The sequence below is a fragment of the Pantherophis guttatus genome, chromosome 4, assembly GCF_059756535.1.
Source record: "Pantherophis guttatus breed Tessera chromosome 4, ASM5975653v1, whole genome shotgun sequence".
Classification (NCBI taxonomy): domain Eukaryota; kingdom Metazoa; phylum Chordata; class Lepidosauria; order Squamata; family Colubridae; genus Pantherophis; species Pantherophis guttatus.
In genome coordinates, this window is record NC_142066.1 from 10,554,141 (window position 1) to 10,577,444 (window position 23,304).

General features: G+C 39.8%; 1 protein-coding gene across 1 annotated transcript; it reads left to right on the top strand.

Annotated features, from left to right (window-relative positions):
• Positions 1-4,469: 4,469 nt before the first annotated feature.
• LOC132711301 (vomeronasal type-2 receptor 26-like) lies at positions 4,470-11,225 on the top strand. The gene is made up of 6 exons (XM_087893313.1): positions 4,470-4,766; positions 5,062-5,122; positions 5,711-5,925; positions 8,018-8,245; positions 9,728-9,854; positions 10,256-11,225. The coding sequence occupies exons 1-6, from the start codon at positions 4,470-4,472 to the stop codon at positions 11,155-11,157; spliced, it is 1,830 nt and encodes a 609-aa protein (XP_087749439.1). The 3' UTR covers positions 11,158-11,225.
• Positions 11,226-23,304: the final 12,079 nt, after the last annotated feature.

The window sequence follows — 23,304 nt, forward strand, 5'->3', positions numbered from 1 at the left end:
CCAATAGTGCAGTGGTTCTCAACCTTCCTAATGCTGCGACCCTTTAATACAGTTCCTCATCTTTTGGTGACCCCCAACCATAAAATTATTGCTAAAACTATTAAAAATATGTGTTTTCTGATGGTTTTACGCGACCCCTGTGAAAGTGTCATTCGACCCCCAAAGGGGTCCCAACCCACAGGTTGGGAACCATTGCATTAGTGGATTGTTCTCAGTGTCAGAAAATTTCCCCTTATTTCTAGGTTGAATCTCTCCTTGATCTGCTTCCATCCATTATTCCTTGTCCGGCCTTTATATCTGAGATTCTTTTTTACCACTATACCTAGATTATAAATTTGAAGCTAAAGCTGCTAATCGTGTGGATTTCTATTTCTTCTTGGTTTCGCTGAAATATGATGAGCCAATAAGGAAAACATTTGTAGCTCAGGGTTGAAATGATTCAACCTTGAGCTACAAATATTCTCCTTTATTGGTAGTGAAATGTGATTTTGATGAAATTTGTGAGATTTCTTGTATAGAAATAGGTGATTGATAGATGATTGGATGGATTATTTGAAGACATGGAAAGTATTACAGATAGTCCTTGACTTACAACACTTTGTTTAGTGACCATTGTCAGTTACAACAGCACTGAAAAAACTGATTTATGACCGTTTTTCAAAGTTATGCAGAATCCCCTTGATCATGTGATCAAAATTCATATGCTTGGCAATTGGTTCATATTAATGATGGTTGCAGTGATCTCAGGTCATATGATCATTTTTTGCGACATTCTGACAACTGACAACAAGTCCATGAAGAAGCCAGTTTTACTTAACCACTGGGTTATTAACTTATCAACTGCAGTGCTTCACTTAACAACTGAGGCAAGAAAGGTCATAAATTGGGGCAAAACTCAATGAAAAAATGACACAGAAATTTTGGGCTCAACTGCAGTCATAAGTTGAGGATTGATTTATTTTGCCTATTTTCATTTTAGGGAAGACAGTGGACTATTATAGTTTTTCTCTGTATATTACCTGTATTCTTTCAGACTATAAGATGCACGGGAGTATAAGATGCACCTAAATTTTGAAGAGGAAAAAAAGAAAAAAATTTTTGGCCTCTGTGCATCTGGTTTTTCCCCTCCCCAGCCCCCAGGAGCACTCTGCAGGCCTCCCAAACCCTCTGTGCATCCTGCTTTTGCCAAAAACATGCATGGGGGTATTTCGGGAGGGCAAAAACAGACCCATATTTAGTCTATAAATCGCACCAACATTTCCACCCACTTTTTTTGTGATGGAAAAGTGTGTCTTATAGTCTGAAAAATACGGTAAATTAATCACATTTTCAAGATCCCATCTTTCTTTCAACCCCTTGTAGTAAAGCTTTCTGTGATATAACAAGTTGGCATCCATGTGAGAGATAATGTAGATTGATGTAGGTAATGCAATTCTCCAAAGCAAAAGTTTCTGAAACTTTTCTGTGTATAAAGTAAAGGTAAGAACAAAGATGATTGCAAGGCAAGAGAAAGAAAATGGCACTTGCTATGGGAAACTAATTGTAACTCTTACAGTATCCAGGTACAGATTTTACACAAACACAATTTGCCTAAATTGCTAGGGAATAAAGGTTATAATTTCCCCTATGATTTGCCAATGACTGTATTTCAGTTCTGTTTCTTGACAGCATCACAGCTGAACAAGGATGGCAAGGAGAAAAAAAGTCAGAAATTCCTGCTGCACTTTGAAAGATCCCTCAGAATTTATCTTGGGCCACTGAAATCAGAGTCAAGGAAACTGCTCTGTTTTATTTTTACTTTTTTATTTAATTTGTGACGAATATATTTCATTTTTTCTTTATTTACACTGAGAGCATATGCACTAAAGACAAATTCCTTGTGTGACTAATCACATTTGGCCAATAAAGAATTCTATTCTTTATATATCTTCCTCCTTTTCAGTGGACGTTTCCCATTAGGTCTAATCAAGGCAATTGATTTTTTGGCAGACTTGACTGCTCTATGTTGTTGACCATGTATTTGAAAGGATGGAAGGATGGCTCAAGTCTTCTTTCATTTAACCTTATTCTGTTCTTCTTCCTTCCTGCCAGTGTCAGTAAGAGTTTGAAATCCATCTGCCTCCAGCCCAGTAATGTTCCAAGGAAATTTTCCACCTCTGGAGCTAAAATGATACTCGGGGGATTTTTTTCCTTTATGAATCCTGATGAACGTACACAGACTTTCAAAAAAATGCCAGTAATTTCTGAATATGGATCGTAGGTGCCTCACTCTTCTTTGAATAAAATGCAATGTAACTACTGAGAAAAGTGATAGAATGTAGAAAGTGGGATTATACTGGTTCAATTATGGCACTGCTAGTTTGGCTGTCATATTTACAGATGTTAGGCATGTTTATCAGGGCTTCCGTAGAGAAGGCCCTTAGGAAATCATACATGTGGGACTTTCATATGTTACAACAAACCCTCTTAGAGATCTAGAGATCTAAAGATGCATTTTAAGGTAAACTTGGATTTTTGAAACAAATGCTCCAAGATTATTCCTCTCTACATTTCAAAAATGGAAATGCCACCAAGTTCATGGGAAATAGGGTTATTTCCTCTCAATATTTTTCCATTCAGCAAATACTGGGAGCTTTCATAGCACTTTATCAAGGGAATCCAATTCCAAGTGGCTCCTTTCTCTTCCTCTCTCCATTTCAAAAATGGAAATACCACCAAGTTCAACGGTCTAGTAAAGTATTAGAAGCTGTTTCTCAAAAGAATAAAATACCAACTGGCACATTTCTGAGAAACTGCAATTCACATCATTATTATGAAGGTGTTTATGAGCTGGTGAAGAATGGATGAAGAAAAGATGACAAGATTCAAAAGAACAGTGTGAATATTTATATCCATCTTAATGTTGACATAGGTTGATGGAAGTGTGTAGTTGCATGGAAACAGTTCTAGGAAGATCTAGAAGATAGTTGATCATTTTATAAACTCTTCAATATACCTTTCCTATGAAAGAAGGAAGCTCCAAGAAATCAGCAAACTATGAACTAAAAGGTTGAATCAGAGACCCGATCATATAATTTACTGCCCAAGATTAACATATATCCACCCAATGGTAAGGTTGATTTGCTGGTGTTCACAGACTTTCAAAGAAAATAAATCCTCTGTCAGAAGATGACATTGCAAAACAAGAGAGATGCACAAAACCAAGAGGGGCACACAAAACCAAGGTTGAAAGCCTGCTACAATGCTTATGGGTCAAGATAAAAGAATGATGTTGCCATAGGAATATACCAGGGGTGGGTTCTACTTATCTTTACTACCGGTTCGCATGCGCAGGAGCTTCCTGATGATGTCGGGGTCAGTGAGCGGAGCCTCCTGCCGGTTTTACTACCGGTTCTATAGAACCAGTCTGAACCGGAGGAAACCCACCACTGCAATATACTATAAGCGACCCAATGGAGCAGAAAGAATAGATGAACATTTTGCTAATCAGTTAACAAATGTATCTCAAAATATACCACAATAGCAATGGGGGATTTTATTTAGCCAGACATTAACTGGAAGACAAACTCAGGAACAAGGGGGAAATCGAACAGGTCCCTTACCAACCGAGCTGACAACTTTGTCACTCAAAAAGTAGAGGAGTCAGCAAGAAGGGCAGCTATGCTAGGCTTTATTCTATGATCTCTTCGAAAGAGGAACATCACTTTCTCTGTTAGGAAAATGTCTTCCAGTCAACCTCTTCAAAATCCTTGCCTAGAGGTACAGGTCTTCCTGAAAGAGCCACCTGATTAATAGGAATCATACTAATTATGCAATTAAAATACATTTCTGTTACATCTCTATTGGATAAATTGCTAAAATTATCTATGTACAGTAGTGGCCAAAATTGTGGAAAAGTTTTGGGAAAAGTGTATTTTTGAGGCTTGATGGCTAATCATACCACTTTTTTTTTGGAGTTTCAAGATAATCATATTCCAGTGCTGGAAGAGCCCAAACCTTAACCCAATTGGAAAACTATGGCACCAATTAAAGAAACTTGTTAGTCACAACTCAGAACCGACCCAGCAATAAAACCCAGCAATCATTCAATCTTAGTTTCACATTATAACAGCTGCAGAACAAAAAGACTTGGATCATTCCATGGGAAAACTTTGTAAGACTGTAATTTATGCTAAAGGTTTTAGTATACCTCATTTTTTCTGTGTTTCACTTTTCTTCTTTATACTGTAACTCCTATTCAAATAACAAATCTTCATAAAAATAATTGCATTAAATTCTTGATTAAATTATCTTTCCATTGATATAGAATGTTATGGTACTACTAAAAAAAAAGTGGTGTTATTAGCTAGTTTTAGAAAATACACTTTTCCCAAAAGGTTTCCACAATTTTGAGCACTACGGTATTTTAGAATTGATTTAGATTTTTGTGTGTGATATGATTTTCTCTCCTTCTGCACTTTCATTTCAGCATGATACCAAAATATGCCCAGCATCCTCTTTCCTTGTATTTTGCCATTGATGAGGTCAACAAGAATGCCAAGCTGTTCCCCAACATCACAATAACACTGCAGATTTATCGAAACAGTTTCAATGCCTGGAAGGCCAGTAAGCATGTTTTAAATTTTCTGTTTCTCAGACAAGGGAGTCCTATCAACTTCAACTGTGTCAGAAGAAGGAATCTGAACTTCTTGCCTATCATTGGTGACCTCACCTCGCTCAATTCCATCCAGATGGCCCACATGTTGAACATCTACAAGTTTCCACAGGTATGATCATTTTTCACAGATCAGTCTGTTGTTTTGTTTTGTTTTTATAAACCGTAGCTTCTTTCAACTTTAGCCGGGCTATCATTTCCCAGTTCTGAGTTCCCAGAATCTACTATTGTGAAGCTTATGATCTCTTTCTTTATGTAACACTTGATAGCAACCTTTGGGATTTTGCAATAAAGTCATAATGTCACAGTACACTCCAATATTCTATGGAGAATGGAAAAGCTCTATGCTCTTCATGATCACAAAAGGACTCTCAGTTTAATTTTCTATGCATCATTCTTCCCAACAGCTGAATTATGGCTCCTTTGACCCAGTCCTGAGTGACAAAGGGCAATTCCCTTCCTTCTTCAGTATGGTTCCCAATGAAAATTTGCAATATGAGGGGATTGTTCACTTACTAAAACATTTTGGATGGAACTGGATTGGCCTCTTGGTCTCAGAGGACGAGAGTGGGGAAGTATTTTTTCAACATCTCCAACCAAGGCTCTTCCAGAGTGATATTTGCATTGCTTGGATGGCATTGATCCCAATTTTAAAAGATGCACTCTTAAATAAAAATGTCTTTCAAGAACGTGTAGGCAAAATATTAGACCTTATTTTACAGAAGAATGTCACTGTATTCCTTGCTTCTGGGACTGTCCAATCTATGGAGATTTTACAATGGGGGCTTTATTCTCGTGAAATTTACCAAAAGAAACCAATAGATCACAGAGTATGGATCATGACCTACCAGTGGGATTTCACTTTGATGTTATCATCAAAAAGGAGACTCCTAGTTCAAACTTTCAATGGTTCCCTATACTTCTCACTCCACACAAGGACTATGCCAGGATTTCAGGAATTTCTTGAGAGAATAAAACCTTTGGAACATCCCTTTCCTTATGTTAATTGGTTCTGGGAGTCTGTGTTTCTTTGTTCACTGCCTCCATATCGGAAAGGAGCTAAACGCTGCACTGGGAGGGAAAAACTCAATGAAGCTTCTGGCTCCGTGTTTGAAATGACCATGTCTGGAGAGAGCTACAACATCTACAATGAGGTTCATCTTGCAGCACATGCGGTACAAGCAATGCATTCAAAAAGAGCAAAAAGAGCAAAGCCAGCTCCTCTGAGGAATCAGGATGGATCAAATCTTTGGCATTTTCAGCCATGGGAGGTATGTCATTGCTCTTCCCAGATACATTTATGGAAGCCCTGAAGGAGATGGGATGGGAAAGCAGCAATAGATAGACACTCTGGATTTGTTTCTCTGCAGCAACCAATTATCTGTAGGAAATATTTGTCTGGAGAAACTAATTTATTTATTTATTAGTCATATTTCTATGTCGCCCTCGCTCTGAGGACTCTGGCGGCTATCACCAAAGACAGTATACTAACTACCATATTGCCCCCAACAATCTGGGTCCTCATGTTACCCACCTCGGAAGGATGGAAGGCTGAGTCAACCTTTAGCCGGTGAGATTTGATCCACTGATCTGCTGTGCTAGCAGTCAGCTGAAGTAGCTGCAGTACTGCACTCTAACCACTGCGCTACCTCGTCTCTTGCAGCTCAATCATATCTAAGAATTATCTTTAAAGTCCAGATGGAACTATGTTTGGAGATCTGTTACTTAATGCTGTTTCAGAGGGAGAAAATCTATTAATTTTAGCAGCTTCTTCATATATATATATATATATATATATATATATATATATATATATATATATATATATGTATATATATATATATATATATATATATATATATATATATATATATATATATATAGTATAAACATTCCATCTTCCATTCAACAGTGTGTAGAAATATCTTTGTGCAATAACTATCAACATTTTCAACAGTATTCATTACATTGATAATAATTCTCTGATCTCACAGTAGTAATATTGAGCATAATAAATATCTTCATCTTTCCCTCTTTACATATCTTCTAATAAGAATATAATAATAGTATTGAATGTAATAATCCTAATAGTCATAATAACCATCAACCATCAACAATCATCATATTGTTTACATCTCTATCTTAACACATTTTCTACATTTCACTAATCTCCTCCTTTGTTTCTAACTTCCATTTTTAGTCTGTAACCATCAATAAAATAATTCCCATGTCATATAATATTCAGTTTGTTCTTTCTCTTTAATTGGAAGCATCAATCTACTCATTTCTCCACATTCTAATATTTTCTTAATGACATTTTAGGAGCTTCTGTGCAAAATCTCATACCCAACATCTCCCAAAATTTGAATGCACAAAATTAAAATATTTTTTAGGTTGTCTCCATAGTCTTTATTATAGAATCTCCCCAAATTACTTATTGTTTGTAGTAAATAATATTTCTGTTCTTGCTACCCTACCTACTGTGCTATGGAACTTTCATTGCACTGTGTATATATAGTGAAAAATATTACATATATGATAATCCCTAAAAGTTTGTGAATCCTTATGGAGTTTTAATATTTCTATATAAATATTTCTGCACAACTCCTAAAACTAGATAATGAGGATTCAATTAAACCTGCTGATTGATTTATTGAGTAAAATGGACCAACACTTCATATTTGTACATGTAGCAAGAAACATATCTGGTTCTGAAATCATTAGAAGATAATATGAACAGGACCGAGTTTTACCTTAATTAATAAAATTTCCAATTTCAATGGGTGGAACGATTTGCACTGTAACCTTTTGGATGTACTAAATGTATATAACAGTCTAGAGATATGGGACTGGAAGGATTGGAAAGACTAAATTAAGTTTCTACAAGAATCTAAGTAATATTAATTTATGGAAGTGATTCATGTGAAGGAAACTTCTACAAAGCTGTGATTCAAGAATAAAAGGTAAAGAGTAATGCCTTCCCTGTGCTATCCTTTTCTTCCCATCGCACGTAATAGATACTTTACCTTATTTATGTGGGATAGCCTCTTTCCTCCAATTGTTTATTTATGCAAGAATAGAAAAATAAGCTGTGTAAGAATCTGATGCCATGAATTTAATTTTATATGTTAACATATTCCAGTTGAATCAATACATATTAGGAAATTGTTGGATCTGACATTACTGAAATTTAAAATGGGTTGTAGTCCATGGGTTGAAGAGATTTCTGAATCAAACCAGAAAGCAATTCAGTTACAATCCTGATAAGATTCATTAAAGAAACTATGTTGAGATTATGAACAAAGCCAAACTTTGGGAAAGACTAGGATAAATGCTCTGACTTTTCCTCTCCCTCAAATCCAGCTTCACTATTTTCTGAAAAACACCCGTTTTAATAACAGTATGGGAGAAGAATTTTTTTTTGATGAGAAAGGGGAGTTTGACCCGGGATACGACATCTTCAACTTTGTCTCCTTCCACAATAAATCGTTCCAGAGAGTCCGGATTGGAAAGATGGTCTCCAAATCTCTTGATGGGAAGAAGTTCACCATTAATGAAAGTGCCATTGTATGGAATCAGAAGTTTCAGCAGGTGGGATATTTGGCATACTCTAATTTTGTAGACTATTATTTGGAAGTGAAGATGTTCTTCTCCAATGACCTGAAAGTCCAGAAGCGAAGGACAGTGACGATATTCTGGAATCTTGTGGTTTTGCTAGATATTTGGGATGGTCATTTTGAAGACCTCTACATACCGAGAATTGCAACAAAAATGATTTGGGGGCTGAAGGCTAAAACATATGATGTTGCAGGAACTGGGTATGTCTAGTTTAATGAAGAGAAGGACTAGGGGAAACATGATAGCAGTGTTCCTATATCTCAGGGGCTGCCACAAAGAAGAGGGAGTCAAGCTATTCTTCAAAGCCTCTGAGGGTAGGACAAGAAGCAATGGATGCAAACTAAGTAAGGAGAGAGGCAGCCTAGACTAAGAAGAAATTTCCTGTCAATGAGAGCAATTAATCTTTGAAATAACTTGCCTCCAGAAGTTGTGGGTGCTCCAACACTGGAGGTTTTAAGGAAATATGGCACAACCATTTCTCTAAAATGGGATAGGGTTTGCTGCTTGAGCACGGGGTTGGAGTAGAAGACCTCCAAGGTCCCTTCCAACTCCGTTATGGAACTGAGTTGCATTTTGAAATTAATATGAAATAAGAATATTTATGCATGTGTCCTTTTGTTTGATTTAGTTTGCTCGACAGGCTACTAATTTCTTAAAAGACAATAGATATGCATTTTTTGTAATGAACAGAATTTTGCATTTTCCCAATTTAATATTTAATATTGGGTATTGCTGTTATGAATGGAGTAAAAAGAGGATACTTTTTGAAAGGAGAAAAGGTTTATTATAAATGGCTGTACTCCTATGGAGCCCCTTTTATAGAAATCTCTAAATACAAATGATACTTGATGGAATTTAGTGAGGACTCCCAGAAAGGAGGTGTTTTTTTTCCAGAAGACAAAGTCGCAGTTGAATATGGAATGTTTGATTGAATTCTATAGTGATGCTAAACAAGTCCTTTATTTTGTTAAGATTTCTATCTACAGGTGAGGACTGCTCAGAAGTGAGTCCATATGTCTTTAATGATTTTGGGTCCTGGCAGATAAAAAGGAACACCAAGGATATTTTAATCCTACAAAATGAAAATGGATGACATTTCCTACAGAATGAAATCCTTCGTTTTGTTCTAGATTGCAGGTTTAAAACCTCTCTGATCTGATCTGATTTCTAGTAGGATTGAAACATTTTAGATATCCTCCACCAGAGACTCCCATGCACTCAGCTATCTCCTTTTCTTGTTCTACAAGAACAAATGAGAATTGACGTGTTTGCAGAAAACTCAGCATGCATCCTAGGAATAGAAAGATTTAATATAAATATGGACACTCTCCGAAAGCATCTTGGGACATGTTGACTTCAGAAGATTATGCATGTCCCTGAAAGTACTAATAAAAAGGAGGACTTGCACAACATCTTGATGAATCTCATTCCTAAACCTTTTCATTTTTCTTTCAGGTACCTCCCCGTGCCAGATGTGTAGAGAGCTGCCATCAGGGGTACAGCAGAGTTGTTCAGGAGGGAAAACATATTTGTTGCTACAATTGTAGACAATGTTCTGAAGGAAGAATTTCAATTGAAACAGGTAAGTAAAAAACAGCTAAGAGTTGAGAGCTTCCAAACACATCTTTTCTTCATTCTTTCCATCTTTGATATGCTATTTAGAGTAATGGAATTGGGGTAACCTTTGGTAGATTTCTTTTTCAAAGATGGGTCTAATTTAAACACTTTTATAAATCCATTCTATTCTGATCTCTTTTCTTAGTTGAGAGTTGCAATTCTCTTCAGAGTCCTCCACCACTAATAGTGCAGTTCAAAGGAATATATATGAATAAATAACAGACCAGAATCCGTACACTTTTTAAGAAAGCATTATTATATGTCAAGGGGTTTGTGAATGGCATCCCCAGCAATGATCTCTCTCAATTAACTCTATAGATTGTCCTATATAGTTGGAAGTGACTTGTTCTTCTTCATGTATTTCAGATGCAAACCAATGTGAGAGATGCCCAGGGGATCAGTATTCGAATGCAGAAAAGATCCAATGCCTTCCAAAACGTTTCAGCTATTTATCCTATGGTGAACCCTTGGGAATCGTTTTGATTTCCTTGATCCTTTTCTTTTCATTAGTTGTCATTTTGGTGGCACTGGCCTTCATTCTGCACTGGGACACCCCTATTGTCAAAGCCAACAACAGGAACATCACATGCATCCTTCTTTCCTCTCTTCTGATGTGTTTTCTGTGCTCTCTGCTCTTCATAGGTCGGCCTGGGAAGGTGACTTGCTTTCTCAGGCAAATTATGTTTGGCACCATTTTCTCTCTCTCGGTTTCTTGTATTCTGGCCAAGACCATCACGGTTGTTTTGGCCTTCCTGGCCACTAAGCCAGGAAACCAGATGAGGAAATGGCTAGGAAATAGACTGGCAGGATCCATCATTGTCTTCTGCTCATGTATTCAAGCTATTATCTGCATGATATGGTTGATCATGTCTACTCCCTTCCCTGAGTGGGACATGCATTCGCAGGTTCAAGAGATCATTGTTCAATGTAATGAAGGCTCAGATGCCATGTTTTACATTGTCCTGGGCTACTTGGGGCTCCTGGCCACCATCAGTTTCACTGTGGCTTTCTTTGCCAGGAAACTGCCTGATACTTTTAATGAAGCCAAGCTGATCACCTTCAGCATGCTTGTGTTCTGTAGCATTTGGGTGTCCTTCATCCCAGCCTATCTGAGCACCAAGGGAAAATACATGGTGGCTGTGGAGATCTTCTCCATCTTGGGCTCTACTGCAGGTCTCCTGGGTTGCATCTTCCTGCCCAAATGCTACATCATTCTCTTGAATCCACATCTGAACACAAAACAGCATCTAACCAGGAGGACAGATTAACAATGAATAATTCTGTAATTCAGCCTTTACCTGGTTACCAAAAACATTCATGGGAAAAGTCCAAATATTCAGGCTCGCAAACTTCATCATGCAATTCAATGCTATTTCTTTTCTTTATGTATGTAACATATATAATCAATTTCTAAGGCTTTATCCGAGCTGTAGAACAGTTAAATAGTGAAATCCTATACTGTAATTTTTTGGCATTTTTCTGGTGATCGTGAGTAATCTTAGGGGTGATCTGAAATATTGAAGAAAGCTGTGAATATGTAATTGAAGCTGTCCCTTTAAGGAAGTGTGCCTGTTCCATTACAGGCTTGCCTTATGAAACACTCTGCCCCTAATCTTTGGCAGACTTCTTCCGTCCTAGCCTTCCATGCAGCTTTGAAGACCTGGCTTTTCCACCAAGTGCTGGGTCAGATTAGCTGGCTGGGTATTTGTAGTTTTTAATATTTTGATTTATTTTCTTTTATAATTTAAGTATTATTTTATAGGTGGTTTTAACTTTTGATTGGGAACCACCATCCAGAGTTGGTTAGAAGATAGTTAGCTGTATAAATGTTTGAAAATAAATAAACTTATAAATAAATAGTACAATAATTGCATTGGAATTTTTTAATACAATGGAGAGAATAAGGGTATTTTGGGAAATGCATGGTTGTTGTTAACATGAGAGAATCTCTTTGGTTTCCAAGATGTCAAGTAGCTTTATTGAAAATTTTATTCATTGGCCCCATTTTCTACCCCTCATTTTATCAAGTTGAGAAGTCACACCTGGCTCTTCTGTTGTGGAAATGGGGTGATTTTAGCTCTTCTGCAGGTGGGATACCTATAGAAATATATATATATTGTCAGAGTTTGTTGCAAAAATAAAATCCAGAGAGCACACACAGATAACTGATTCTTCAGGATTCATTAACTTTTATTTATATACATAATAACACATGAATAAATGTACAATACCAACAGGAGATTCTTCCAACGTGGTAGCAGTTACAAGCAAATCACAAGCAGAATACAGCAGACAGACTAGCTTAAGTTTCAATTCTCAATGAAGCACACAAAGCTAAGCCAGACTCCAAACTGTTTTAGCTCCCATTGGCTGATTTAGTTGCTATGCCGATTCATTGGCTGACCTTGTTACCATGTCTTCTCAGTCATGAATATTCTGACATATATTAGGTTCCTATGTTAATATGTGTATATATTTATTAGCTTGTTACCTGATATGTTTTAAATGAAATGAAAACTGCTCATATCTACTTAAGAATAATATTGAAAATAAAATGAATTAACTCATAGACATGAGAGTTCTTCAATGAGCAGAGGATTTACATTCAGTGGCTCCACAGTACCTTTCAAATATATATCTATCTATCTATTTCCCTACCATTACAATCCCAAACCCAAATGTAGGGTCTCTATGTCATAGGGTCATGGAGACCCTATGTCATTTCTGATAATGGCAGTGCAATCTCTTCTTGAAAACCTCCAGTGCTGAAGCTCCCACAACTTCTGAAGGCAACTTCTGTTCCATTGGTGGATTGTTCTCACTGTCAAAAAAATTCTCCTTATTTCAAGGTTAAATCCCTTCCTGATCTGCTTCCATCCATTATTCCTTGTCTGACCTCTACAGCTGAGATTTTTTTTTTTACCACTATACCCAGATTATAAATTTGAAGCTAAAGCTACTAAATAACTGATTCTGCAAAATTCATTAACTTTCATTTATATACATAATAACACATGAATAAATGTACAATACCAACAGCAGATTCTTCCAACATGGTAGCAGTTACAAGCAAATCACAAGCAGAGTACAGCAGACAGACTAGTTTCAGTTTTAATTCTCAACATAGCACACAGAGCTAAACTACGCCCAGACTCCAAACTGTTTCAGCTCCCATTGGCTGTTTTAGTTGCTATGCCAATTCATTGGCTGACCTTGTTATCATGTCTTCCCAGTCATGAATATTCTGACATATATTAGGTTTTTATGTTGATATATATTTATTAGCTTATTACCTTATATGTTTTATATGAAATGAAAGCTGCTCAGATTAGCGTAGGAATAGTATTGAAAATGCAATGAATTAACTGACAAAAATGAGAATTTTTCCAATGAGGAGAGGATTTACATTCAACGGCTCCACAGTTTCTTTCAAAATAAATTTCTCTATTTCTCTACCTTTACATTCCCAAATACTGTTTTTCTCTGCCTTACTCAGGTCCTCCCAGAGCTTTGCATAAGGGCCACTTTCCTGAGACTGCTTTTACTATTGGACAAATCTTAGTAAACAATGCGAGAAATTCAAACGAAGCACCCATAGGCACAGACACTCCTACAAGGGAATCATAATCTGAATAGGCAAAAAATCTGAAAATTTTCTAGCAATTTAACTTGATGCATCTTCTCCTCTCTTGGTATCCAAATACACTCCAAACTGACTTTTCTGCTTTGTTTTTATTTTTTCTTCAAGCACAGATTGGCTGGAGAGAAGTCTGTGTTTTTTCCTGGCTCTTTTATTATCCCACCAGTTCCTTTTATATAAAACTCAAGGCTTCAAACATACTGAATACTCCATCCAACATATGTTTTACAGAAAAAATAAGTCTGTGAGATGAGTTGGTCAAGACTGACAAATATTGAAATCTGAGAAATAAGTCAGATTTGGTCAACCTCACTCTATACTGAATTTGTTTGAGAATTACATGATTATCAGTAGTCCATCAAACAAATTGAATGAAGGAACAAATCTTGTAAATTCTGATATTAAGGGGAGAAGAAAAATACCTTTAATAGTACTTTTCTGGTATTGTATAAGCTCATCTCCAAGATATGTATGCTTTTAAAATGACATTTATGCAGAGAAAAGCTTTAGTAAATCTTTGGAACTAGAAATTCCATACATTTGAAAGAAAAAAATACCCATAATTTTGTCAGAATAACATTAGAATGAGTCTTCTTGAAAATGCAGGTAAAACGTTTGACCTTGTTTCTTTTTTTTTCTTTTTTGCAGTTATTCTTTTTTTAAGATCATTTGGTGTTAGTTTTTAACTTTTTTGTTTAAAATCCCAATAAATGTGTATTTGAAAAAACGTTTTAAAAAAACACTCACAGAAGGGCAAAATACGGCTCGTACAATTTTTTTAATTGCAAACCTAATTTAGCATTTCTAAGCATTCCCAGTTGCAATCGGCAATAACAGAATATAGCAATTTTCAAGATAACATTTACAGATACAGATTAACAGAGTTGGAAGGGATCTTGTAGGTCATCTAGTCCAATCCCCACCTCCCAGCCCAAGCAGGAGGCCCTACACCATTTCTGACAAATGGCAGTCCAATCTCTTCTTGAAGGCTTCCACTGATGAAGCTCCCACAACTTCCAAAGGCAACTTCTGTTCCAATAGTGCAGTGGTTCTCAACCTTCCTAATGCTGCGACCCTTTAATACAGTTCCTCATCTTGTGGTGACCCCCAACCATAAAATTATTGCTAAAACCATTAAAAATATGTGTTTTCTGATGGTCTTAGGCGACCCCTGTGAAAGTGTCATTCGACCCCCAAAGTGGTCCCAACCCACAGATTGAGAACCACTGCATTAGTGGATTGTTCTCAGTGTCAGAAAATTTCCCCTCATTTCTAGGTTGAATCTCTCCTTGATCTGCTTCCATCCATTATTCCTTGTCCGGCCTTTAAATCTGAGATTCTTTTTTACCACTATACCCAGATTATAAATTTGAAGCTAAAGCTGCTTATCGTCTGGATTTCTATTTCTTCTTGGTTTCGCTGAAATATGATGAGCCAATAAGGAGAATATTTGTAGCTCAGGGTTGAAATGATTCAACCCTGAGCTACAAATATTCTCCTTTATTGGTAGTGAAATGTGATTTTGATGCAATTTGTGAGATTTCTTGTATAGAAATAGGTGATTGATAGATGATTGGATTGATTATTTGAAGACATGGAAAGAATTACAGATAGTCCTTGACTTACAACACTTTGTTTAGTGACCATTGTCAGTTACAACAGCACTGAAAAAACTGACTTATGACCATTTTTCAAAGTTATGCAGAATCCCCTTGATCATGTGATCAAAATTCAGATGCTTGGTAATTGCTTCATATTAATGACAGTTGCAGTAATCTAAGGTCATGTGATCATTTTTTGTGACATTCTGACAACTGACAACAAGTCCATGAAGAAGCCAGTTTTACTTAACCACTGGGTTATTAACTTATCAACTGCAGTGCTTCACTTAACAACTGAGGCAAGAAAGGTTGTAAAATGGGGCAAAAATTAATGAAAAAATGACTCAGAAATTTTGGGCTCAACTGCAGTCATAAATTGAGGATTGATTTATTTTGTCTGTTTTCATTTTAGGGAAGACAGTGGACTATTATAGTTTTTCTCTGTATATTACCTGTATTTTTCAGACTATAAGATGCACTGGAGTATAAGACGCACCTAAGTTTCGAAGAGGAAAAGAAGAAAAAAATTTTTGGCCTCTGTGCATCTGGTTTTTGCCCTCCCCAGCCCCCAGGAGCACTCTGCAGGCCTCCCAAACCCTCTGCGAATCCTGTTTTTGCCAAAAACGTGCGTGGGGGTGTTTCAGGAAGCCAAAAACAGACCCATGTTTAGTCTATAAATCGCACCAACATTTCCACCCACTTTTTTTGTGATGGAAAAGTGTGTCTTATAGTCTGAAAAATATGGTAAATTAATCACATTTTCAAGATCACATCTTTCTTTCAACCCTCATGTGAGGGATAATGTAGATTGATGTAGGTAATACAATTCTCCAAAGCAAAACTTTCTGAAATTTTTCTGTATTTAAGGTCAAGGTAAGAACAAAGAAGATTGTGAGGCAAGAGAAAGAAACTTGCTACGGGAAAATAACTGTAACTCTTACAATAACCATGTACAGATTTTAGACAAACACAATTTGCCTAAATCACCAGGGAATAAAGGTTATAATTTTCCCTCTGATTTACCAATGACTGTATTTCAGTTCTGTTTCTTCACAGCATCACAGCTGAACAAGGATGGCAATGAGAAAAAAAGTCAGAAATTCCTGCTGCACTTTGAAAGATCCCTCAGAATTTATCTTGGGCCACTGAAATCACAGTCAAGGAAACCGCTCTCATTTATCTTTACTTTTAATTTGTGATGAATATGTTTCATTTTTTCTTTATATACACTGAGAGCATATGCACCAAATACAAATTCCTTGTGTGTCCAATCACACTTGGCCAACAAAGAATTTTATTCTTTATATATCTTCCTCCTTTTCAGTGGATGTTTCCCATTAGGTCTAACCAAGACAATTTATTTTTTGCAAACTTGACTGTTCTATTTTGTTGACCATGTATTTGAAAAGATGGAAGGATGGCTCAAGTCTTCTTTCATTTAACCTTGTTCTGCTCTTCTTGCTTCCTGCCAGTGTCAGTAAGAGTTTGAAATCCATCTGCCTCCAGCCCAATAATGTTCCAAGGAAATTTTCCAACTCTGGAGCTAAAACAATACTTGCGGGATTTTTTTCCTATATAAATCCCGATGAACGTACACAGAGTTTCAGAAAAATGCCAGTAATTTCTGAATATGGAATGTAAGTGCCTCTATCTTTTTTGAGTTTTAAATTATGGGCCAAATTTATAAATTATTTTAACTTTATTTTTTAACTGTGATGTTTGTATAGATGTTTTTTATCTGGCTGCTCACCGCCCTGAGTCCGAAAGGAGAAGGGCGGTATAGAAATTCGAATAAATGAAAATGAAATGAATAAAATGCAATGTAACTTCAGACAAAGGTGATAGAATGTAGAGAAAAGGAAATTATTCTGGTTCAATGATGACACTGCTAGTTTGGCTGTCATATTTACAGATGTTAGACATGTTGAGCAGGGCTTCCATTGAGAGATGGCCCTTAGGAAAACATGCATGTGGGACTTTCATATGTTACTACGAACCCTCTTAGAGATCTAAAAATCTAAAGATGCATTTTAAAGTAAACTTGGATTTTTGAAACAAATGCTCCAAGATTATTCCTCTCTACATTTCAAAAATGGACATATCACTGAGTTCATGGGAAACAGGGTCATTTCCACTCATAATGTTTCCATTCAGCAAATACTGGGAGCTTTTAACAGCACTTTATCAAGGGAATACAATTCCAAGTGGCTCCTTTCTGAGAAACTGCAATTCACATCATTCTTATGAAGGTGTTTATTAGCCGATGCCATTGGATGAAGAAAAGATGACAAGATTCAAAAGAACAGTGCGAATATTTATTTCCATCTTAAACATTGATGGAAATATATTGATGTCAATGTTGCATGTAAATGTTTAGAGCAGTTCTAGGAAGATCTAGAAGATAATTGATCATTTTATACAATCTTCAATGTACCTTTCCTATGAAAGAAGGAAGCTCCAGCAAATCAGCAAACTATGAACTAAAAGTTTGGTTTATGGACCTGATCATATAATTTACTGCACAAGATTAACATATATCCACTCAATCATAAGGTTGATTTGCTCGTGTTCCCAGACTTTCAAAGAAAATACATCCTCTGTCAGAAGATGACATTGCACAACAAGAGAGATGCACAAAACCAAGAGGGGCACAAAACCAAGGATGAAAATCTGCTACAATGCTTATGGGTCAACATAAAACAATGACATTGACACAGGAATATACTATAGGCCACCCAACCAAGCATAAGAAATAGATGAATGTTTTGCTAAACAGTTAACAAATGTATCTCAAAATACACCACGGTAGTAATGGGGTTTTTTATTTACCCAGACATTAACTGGGAGACAAACTCAGAAACAAAGGGGAAATCGAACAGGTCCCCTACCAACTCAACTGACAACTTTGTCACTCAAAAAGTAGAGGAGGCAGCAAGAGGGGCAGCTACCCTAGACTTTATTCTAGGATCTGTTCTAAAGAGGAACATCACTTTCTCTGTTAGGAAAACGTCTTCCAGTCAACCTCTCCAAAATCCTTGCCTAGAGTTCTAGAACAGGTCTTGCTAATCAGTGATTGTGGAGATGGTCAGAATAATGTGCAAAGCCAAAAGTTTCTTTCATTGAAATTCAAAATTAATCTCTACGGAATAAATTGCTGAAATTATCTATGAAGTTTAGAACTAGATTTAGACATATTTTTTTTTTGGTGATATGATTTTCTCTACTGTTAAGTTGGGTGAATGAGGACGCAGCAAGCCAGGCAGTGAGTGACAACAGCTCTTTATTGTAGGGTGAGAACACAGGAACCGACCTAGGGAAACAGCTCCCTTTATATACCTTGCAGCTGTGGTGGTCAACCAATCAGCTGATGGTCAGTTAGTTTAAACTTCCCGCCAAGAAAACCTATTTACATAACACTCCTCCCCTCCCAGAAATCACTTTGGGTTACTATTTGCATACAAAGTCTCTCAGGTGACTAGGGCGTGTACATGTCCTGGTTGACCTGTGCAGTTCAGTTGGAGGGGAGGTGTCGAGCAGGTCGGAGGGACTCCTTCTCTCTCCCTGCTCCACCAATGGAACCTCCGAGATCTCTTTGTGGGCGGCGACTTCTCCAGTCGGTCGGACCTCATCGATGGGGCGATACTGGATGCCAGAATCGCCAGCTAAGTCCTCCGCTTCACTCGGGCTTGATGTAGTTTGTGGTTCTGGTTGGTAGTCAGGGAGCAGTTCGTTGAAGTTTTCCTCGGCGTCTGTGGCGACTCGTCTTCTCAGTTGATCTATGTGCCTACGCCAAACTCTCCCATCCCCCATGTCTACTCTGTATGATTTGGACCCCATGATTTCTGTGATTGTTCCTGCTTCCTAGAGTGGGCCCTTCCCATAGTTCCTGGCATGTACTGGAGTCCCTATGGTGAATTCCCTGAGCTTCCTCTCTCCCCCTTTGAAAACCTCGGGGGAATAGTTGGGATTTAGCCTTCCAGTACCCCTCAGAGCTTCCTTCCCATTAATAGCTCTGCCAGGCTTCGGCCTGTGGTGGTACAAGGTGTGGAGTGCTGGGCTGTTAGAAATCGATCTATTCTTTCCTGCCAGTCCCCGGGACCTAGGCGTGAGAGGGCCTCCTTGGCCGGTCTTACAAATCTCTCAGCCTGACCATTACTAGCCGGATGGAATGGGGCCGAGAGGACGTGTCTGACCCCCAGGTCCGCTAGGTACCCCTCGAATTGTGTGGCCATGAATTGGGGCCCGTTGTCTGACACTAGGATGTCTGGTAACCCATGGGTGGCGAACAACTGTCTCAGTTCCCTGATGACTGCATCGGTGGTAGTGGCCCTCATAAGCTTAATCTCTAGCCACTTTGAAAATGCGTCCACTATGACCATAAAGTGTCCGTGAAACGGCCCAGAAAAATCTATGTGGATCCTGGACCAGAGTCCCTTGGGTCTTTCCCACTCCCTCACCGGTGCTGTCGGTGGATCTGGCCTAGACTCTTGGCAGGGCTGGCATCTCCCCACCCACTCGGTAATGTTTACGTCCATGTTGGGCCACCAGACGTAGCTCCTGGCTAGTCCCTTCATCCGAACAATCCCAGGGTGCCCCTCATGCAAAAGTGTTAAGTCTTTTTCCTTAGGCACAAGGGAACAATAACCTGATCGCCCCATAATAGACACCCCCCTTGCATAGTTAGTTCGTCCCGTTTGCTCGCGTACTGTTTAAATTCCCCACCCCCAGTCTTCTCCGCCCCCCCTCATCACCCAACTTGCAACCGTCTGGATCACTTGGTCCTTGGTTGAGGCTCTCGCTACCTCTGCTGATGTAATGGGCCCCGAGTCCAATACGTCTATCAGCAGAATGGGGATGCTGGGTGTGGGGTCTTCCAGCTTGTCTGGTAATGGGCATCGGCTGAGTGCACTGGCATTGCCCATGTCCGCCCCTGGTTGATGTACCAGGCAATAAGAGTATGCTGCAAGGAAGATGGCCCAGCGTGTCATCCTGGGCAATAGGGCTGCCGGTGTCGGTCGGTCTCTGCGATGAGACCCAGGAGCAGCCGATGGTCGGTGATCAGGTTGAAGTCCCTCCCGAATAGGTACTCGTGGAACTTTTTTACTTCCGAGATGGCAGCGAGGGCCTCCTTGTCAAGCTGGCTGTAATTTCTCTGGGCGCTTGACAGAGTTCGGGAGTAGTAGGTGATGGGTGCCTCTAGGCCATTTGGGAGTCTATGGCTCAGGACAGCTCCCACACTGAAAGGGGACGCATCACAAGCTAAAACAAGGGGAAGCGTAGAGTTGTATTGTATCAAGAAACTCTCAGCTGACAGCAATTTCTTAATGTTTGCAAATGCATTGTCCTTGTCCTTCCCCCATTTCCAGGTGGACTTCTTGGCTAACAGTCTGTGCAGGGGTTCAGCCACTGTTGCCTTGTCCTTTAAGAAAATTGCATAGAAATTTAACAGTCCCAGGAACGCCTGTAGTTCCGCCTTGTCCTTAGGGGTGGGGGCCTCCTGGATCGCCCTGATTTTACTCTCGGTGGGGTGTATGCTGGTGCCGTCTACTCAGTACCATAGGAACTCTACTGATGGGACCGCGATCATGCATTTGTTGCGTTTGACCTTGAGTCCAGCAGTCCTGAATTTTCCGAGGACCTTTCTCAGCCTCCCCCCTAGTTGCTGTTCATCTTCAGCGGTGATGAGTACATCATTGAAATAGGGGACCACCCCGGGGATCCCTTGCAGCAGCTGCTTCATGGTGCTTTGAAAAAGTCCGGGGGCTATGCTAACTCCAAACTGCAGGCGGATGCATTTGAAGGCCCCTCTGTGAGTTACGATAGTCTGTGCTTCTGCGGTAGTGCCATCTACCGGCAGCTGCTGATACACCTGTGCAAGATCAAGTTTAGCGAATATCTTGCCGGGACCTAGGGAATGCAGCAAATGGTGTACAATTGGAACCAGATAAGTGCTTTGTTGAAGGGCCTTATTAATTGTACACTTATAATCAGCGCATATGCACACTGACCCGTCCGGTTTCATGGGTGTCACAATTGGGGTCTCCCATTTGGCATGGTCGACTGGCACAAGCACCCCTTGCTTAATCAATTTGTCTAACTCGACGTCTATTTTGGGTTTCAGGGTGAATGGAACCCTCCTAGCCTTCAATCGGATTGGGGCAATGTTGGGGTTGAGGTTGAATGAGATAGAGGTCCCCACATACTTGCCGAGCTGTTCATCGAACATGTCCTGAAACTCCTGCATCAGGTCGTCTTTCAGGGTGCTCTGGATGTTCCTTACTCCGGTGAATCCCATGCCCAGGGCTAGAAACCAGTCCATGCCCAGGAGGCTCGGGAGCTTGCCGCTGACAATGGTGAGGGGCAGTTTCTTGTTGAATTCCCCGTATTGCACTTGGAACTCACCTATTCCTTCTACAGGGATGTGGTTTCCTTGATAGTCCTTTAGCCAGCACCGCTGTGGTTGGAGCTGCCACTTGTGTGCGCTGGGGATGGCTTTCTTTAGGTTGTCCCACGACATGATGGATATGGGGGATCCCGTGTCGATCTCCATCTGGCACTCACGTCCCTCGATCTCGACCGCAGTGTAGGTCTTTTCCCCGGGAGAAGTGCAGGTCTGGCCGATGCAGATAGTGTAGGCCTCGCCGTCTTCAAGTTTCACGCCCTTCCGGCTTCCACCATTTTTATTGGGCCTCCGGCAAAGCGCTGTCTTGGATTGGCTGGATTGGCCTTGTGATTTGTAGCCTTGTGCCTGCTTGGCCCTGCAGACTCGAGCGATGTGGCCCTTTTTCTCGCAGAAACGGCAGATCGCATCCCGGAACTTACAGTTGTGTCGGGAGTGGGGTCCTCCGCAACTGGCGCAGTCATCCATGGGTCCCCATCAGTCCGGCCTGGACTGCTCTGTGTGGTAGATCTCCTCCTCGAACTCCCCTTCACTCTCGGTGCTTACGGCTTCACGGTGCACGGTCGCCGACCTCCACGCTGTCCGGCCATGATGGTCCCTTGCAGTCTCTCAGCGGCCCTTATGGATGACTCTTGGGCTCTTGCTTCATCTAGTGTGATATGCAGGGTCAGGTTCAATCTTGCAAGTAGTCTCCTTTGTAGCCGGCCATCCCTCACTCCACAAATTAGTTGCTCTAGGAGCATTTCATCCAAGTCTCGGTACTCACACTGGTTTGTGGCCTTATGTAGGGCAGCGATGTACTCGCTGATCGACTCCCTGTCCTTCTGCAGCCTTTGCCAGAACTCGTACCGCTGGACGTACTTCGAAGGTGTTGGGGCATAGTGGTCTTTCAGCAGGGTCTGCAGCGTTGACCATGATATGGTGTGGACCGAATTTGGCTCTGTTAAAGCTTCAGCCATATCGAACACCCATGGTCCACAGTGGCTCAGGAACAGGGCCTTCTTCCGAACGTCCGGTAGTCCTTGCAGGTCGTTGGCCACCATGAAGCACTCGAACCGGGACATGTAGGATCCCCACTTTTCTTCCTTGGGGTTGAAAGGCGCTGGCAGTGTGTAGGCAGACATAGTTTCATGATTCTCCGGTGCTCCGCTCGCTCGCCTGGCTGGATTCTGGATTTGGGCATTCCGCTTCTCTCTCGGCTCGTGGCTTCAGCTCTTTCTGTGGCCTCAGCTCTTTTTCAGCTGTGGCTTCAGCTCTTTCCTTGGCTTCTGGCCTCAAATCCCACCTTCATCGCCAATGTTAAATTGGGTGAATGAGGACGCAGCAAGCCAGGCAGTGAGTGACAACAGCTCTTTATTGTAGGGTGAGAACCCAGCAACTGACCTAGGGAAACAGCTCCCTTTATATACTTGCAGCTGTGGTGGTCAGCCAATCAGCTGATGGTCAGTTAGTTTAAACTTCCCGCCAAGAAAACCTATTTACATAACATCTACTTCTGCATTTTCATTTCAGCATGATACCAAAATATGCCCAGCATCCTCTTTCTATGTACTTTGCAGTTGATGAGGTCAACAAGAATGCCAAGTTGTTCCCCAACATCACAATAACAGTGGAGATGTATGAAAACAATTTCAATGCCTGGAGGGCCAGTAAGCATGTTTTATATATTCTGTTTCTCAATCAAGGGAGTCCTATCAACTTCAACTGTGTCAGAAGAAGGAATCTGAACTTCTTGCCTATCCTTGGTGACCTCACCTCCCTCAATTCCATCCAG

What these genes read in the sequence shown, in the direction of transcription:
- LOC132711301 (XM_087893313.1), top strand. Translation starts at nt 4,470, where the DNA reads ATGATACCAAAATATGCCCAGCATCCTCTTTCCTTGTATTTTGCCATT. An exon ending in GCAATTCCCTTCCTTCTTCA is followed by an intron (nt 5,123 to 5,710) that starts GTATGGTTCCCA and finishes CATATCGGAAAG; the next exon opens with GAGCTAAACGCTGCACTGGG. An exon ending in GGCATTTTCAGCCATGGGAG is followed by an intron (nt 5,926 to 8,017) that starts GTATGTCATTGC and finishes CCTCAAATCCAG; the next exon opens with CTTCACTATTTTCTGAAAAA.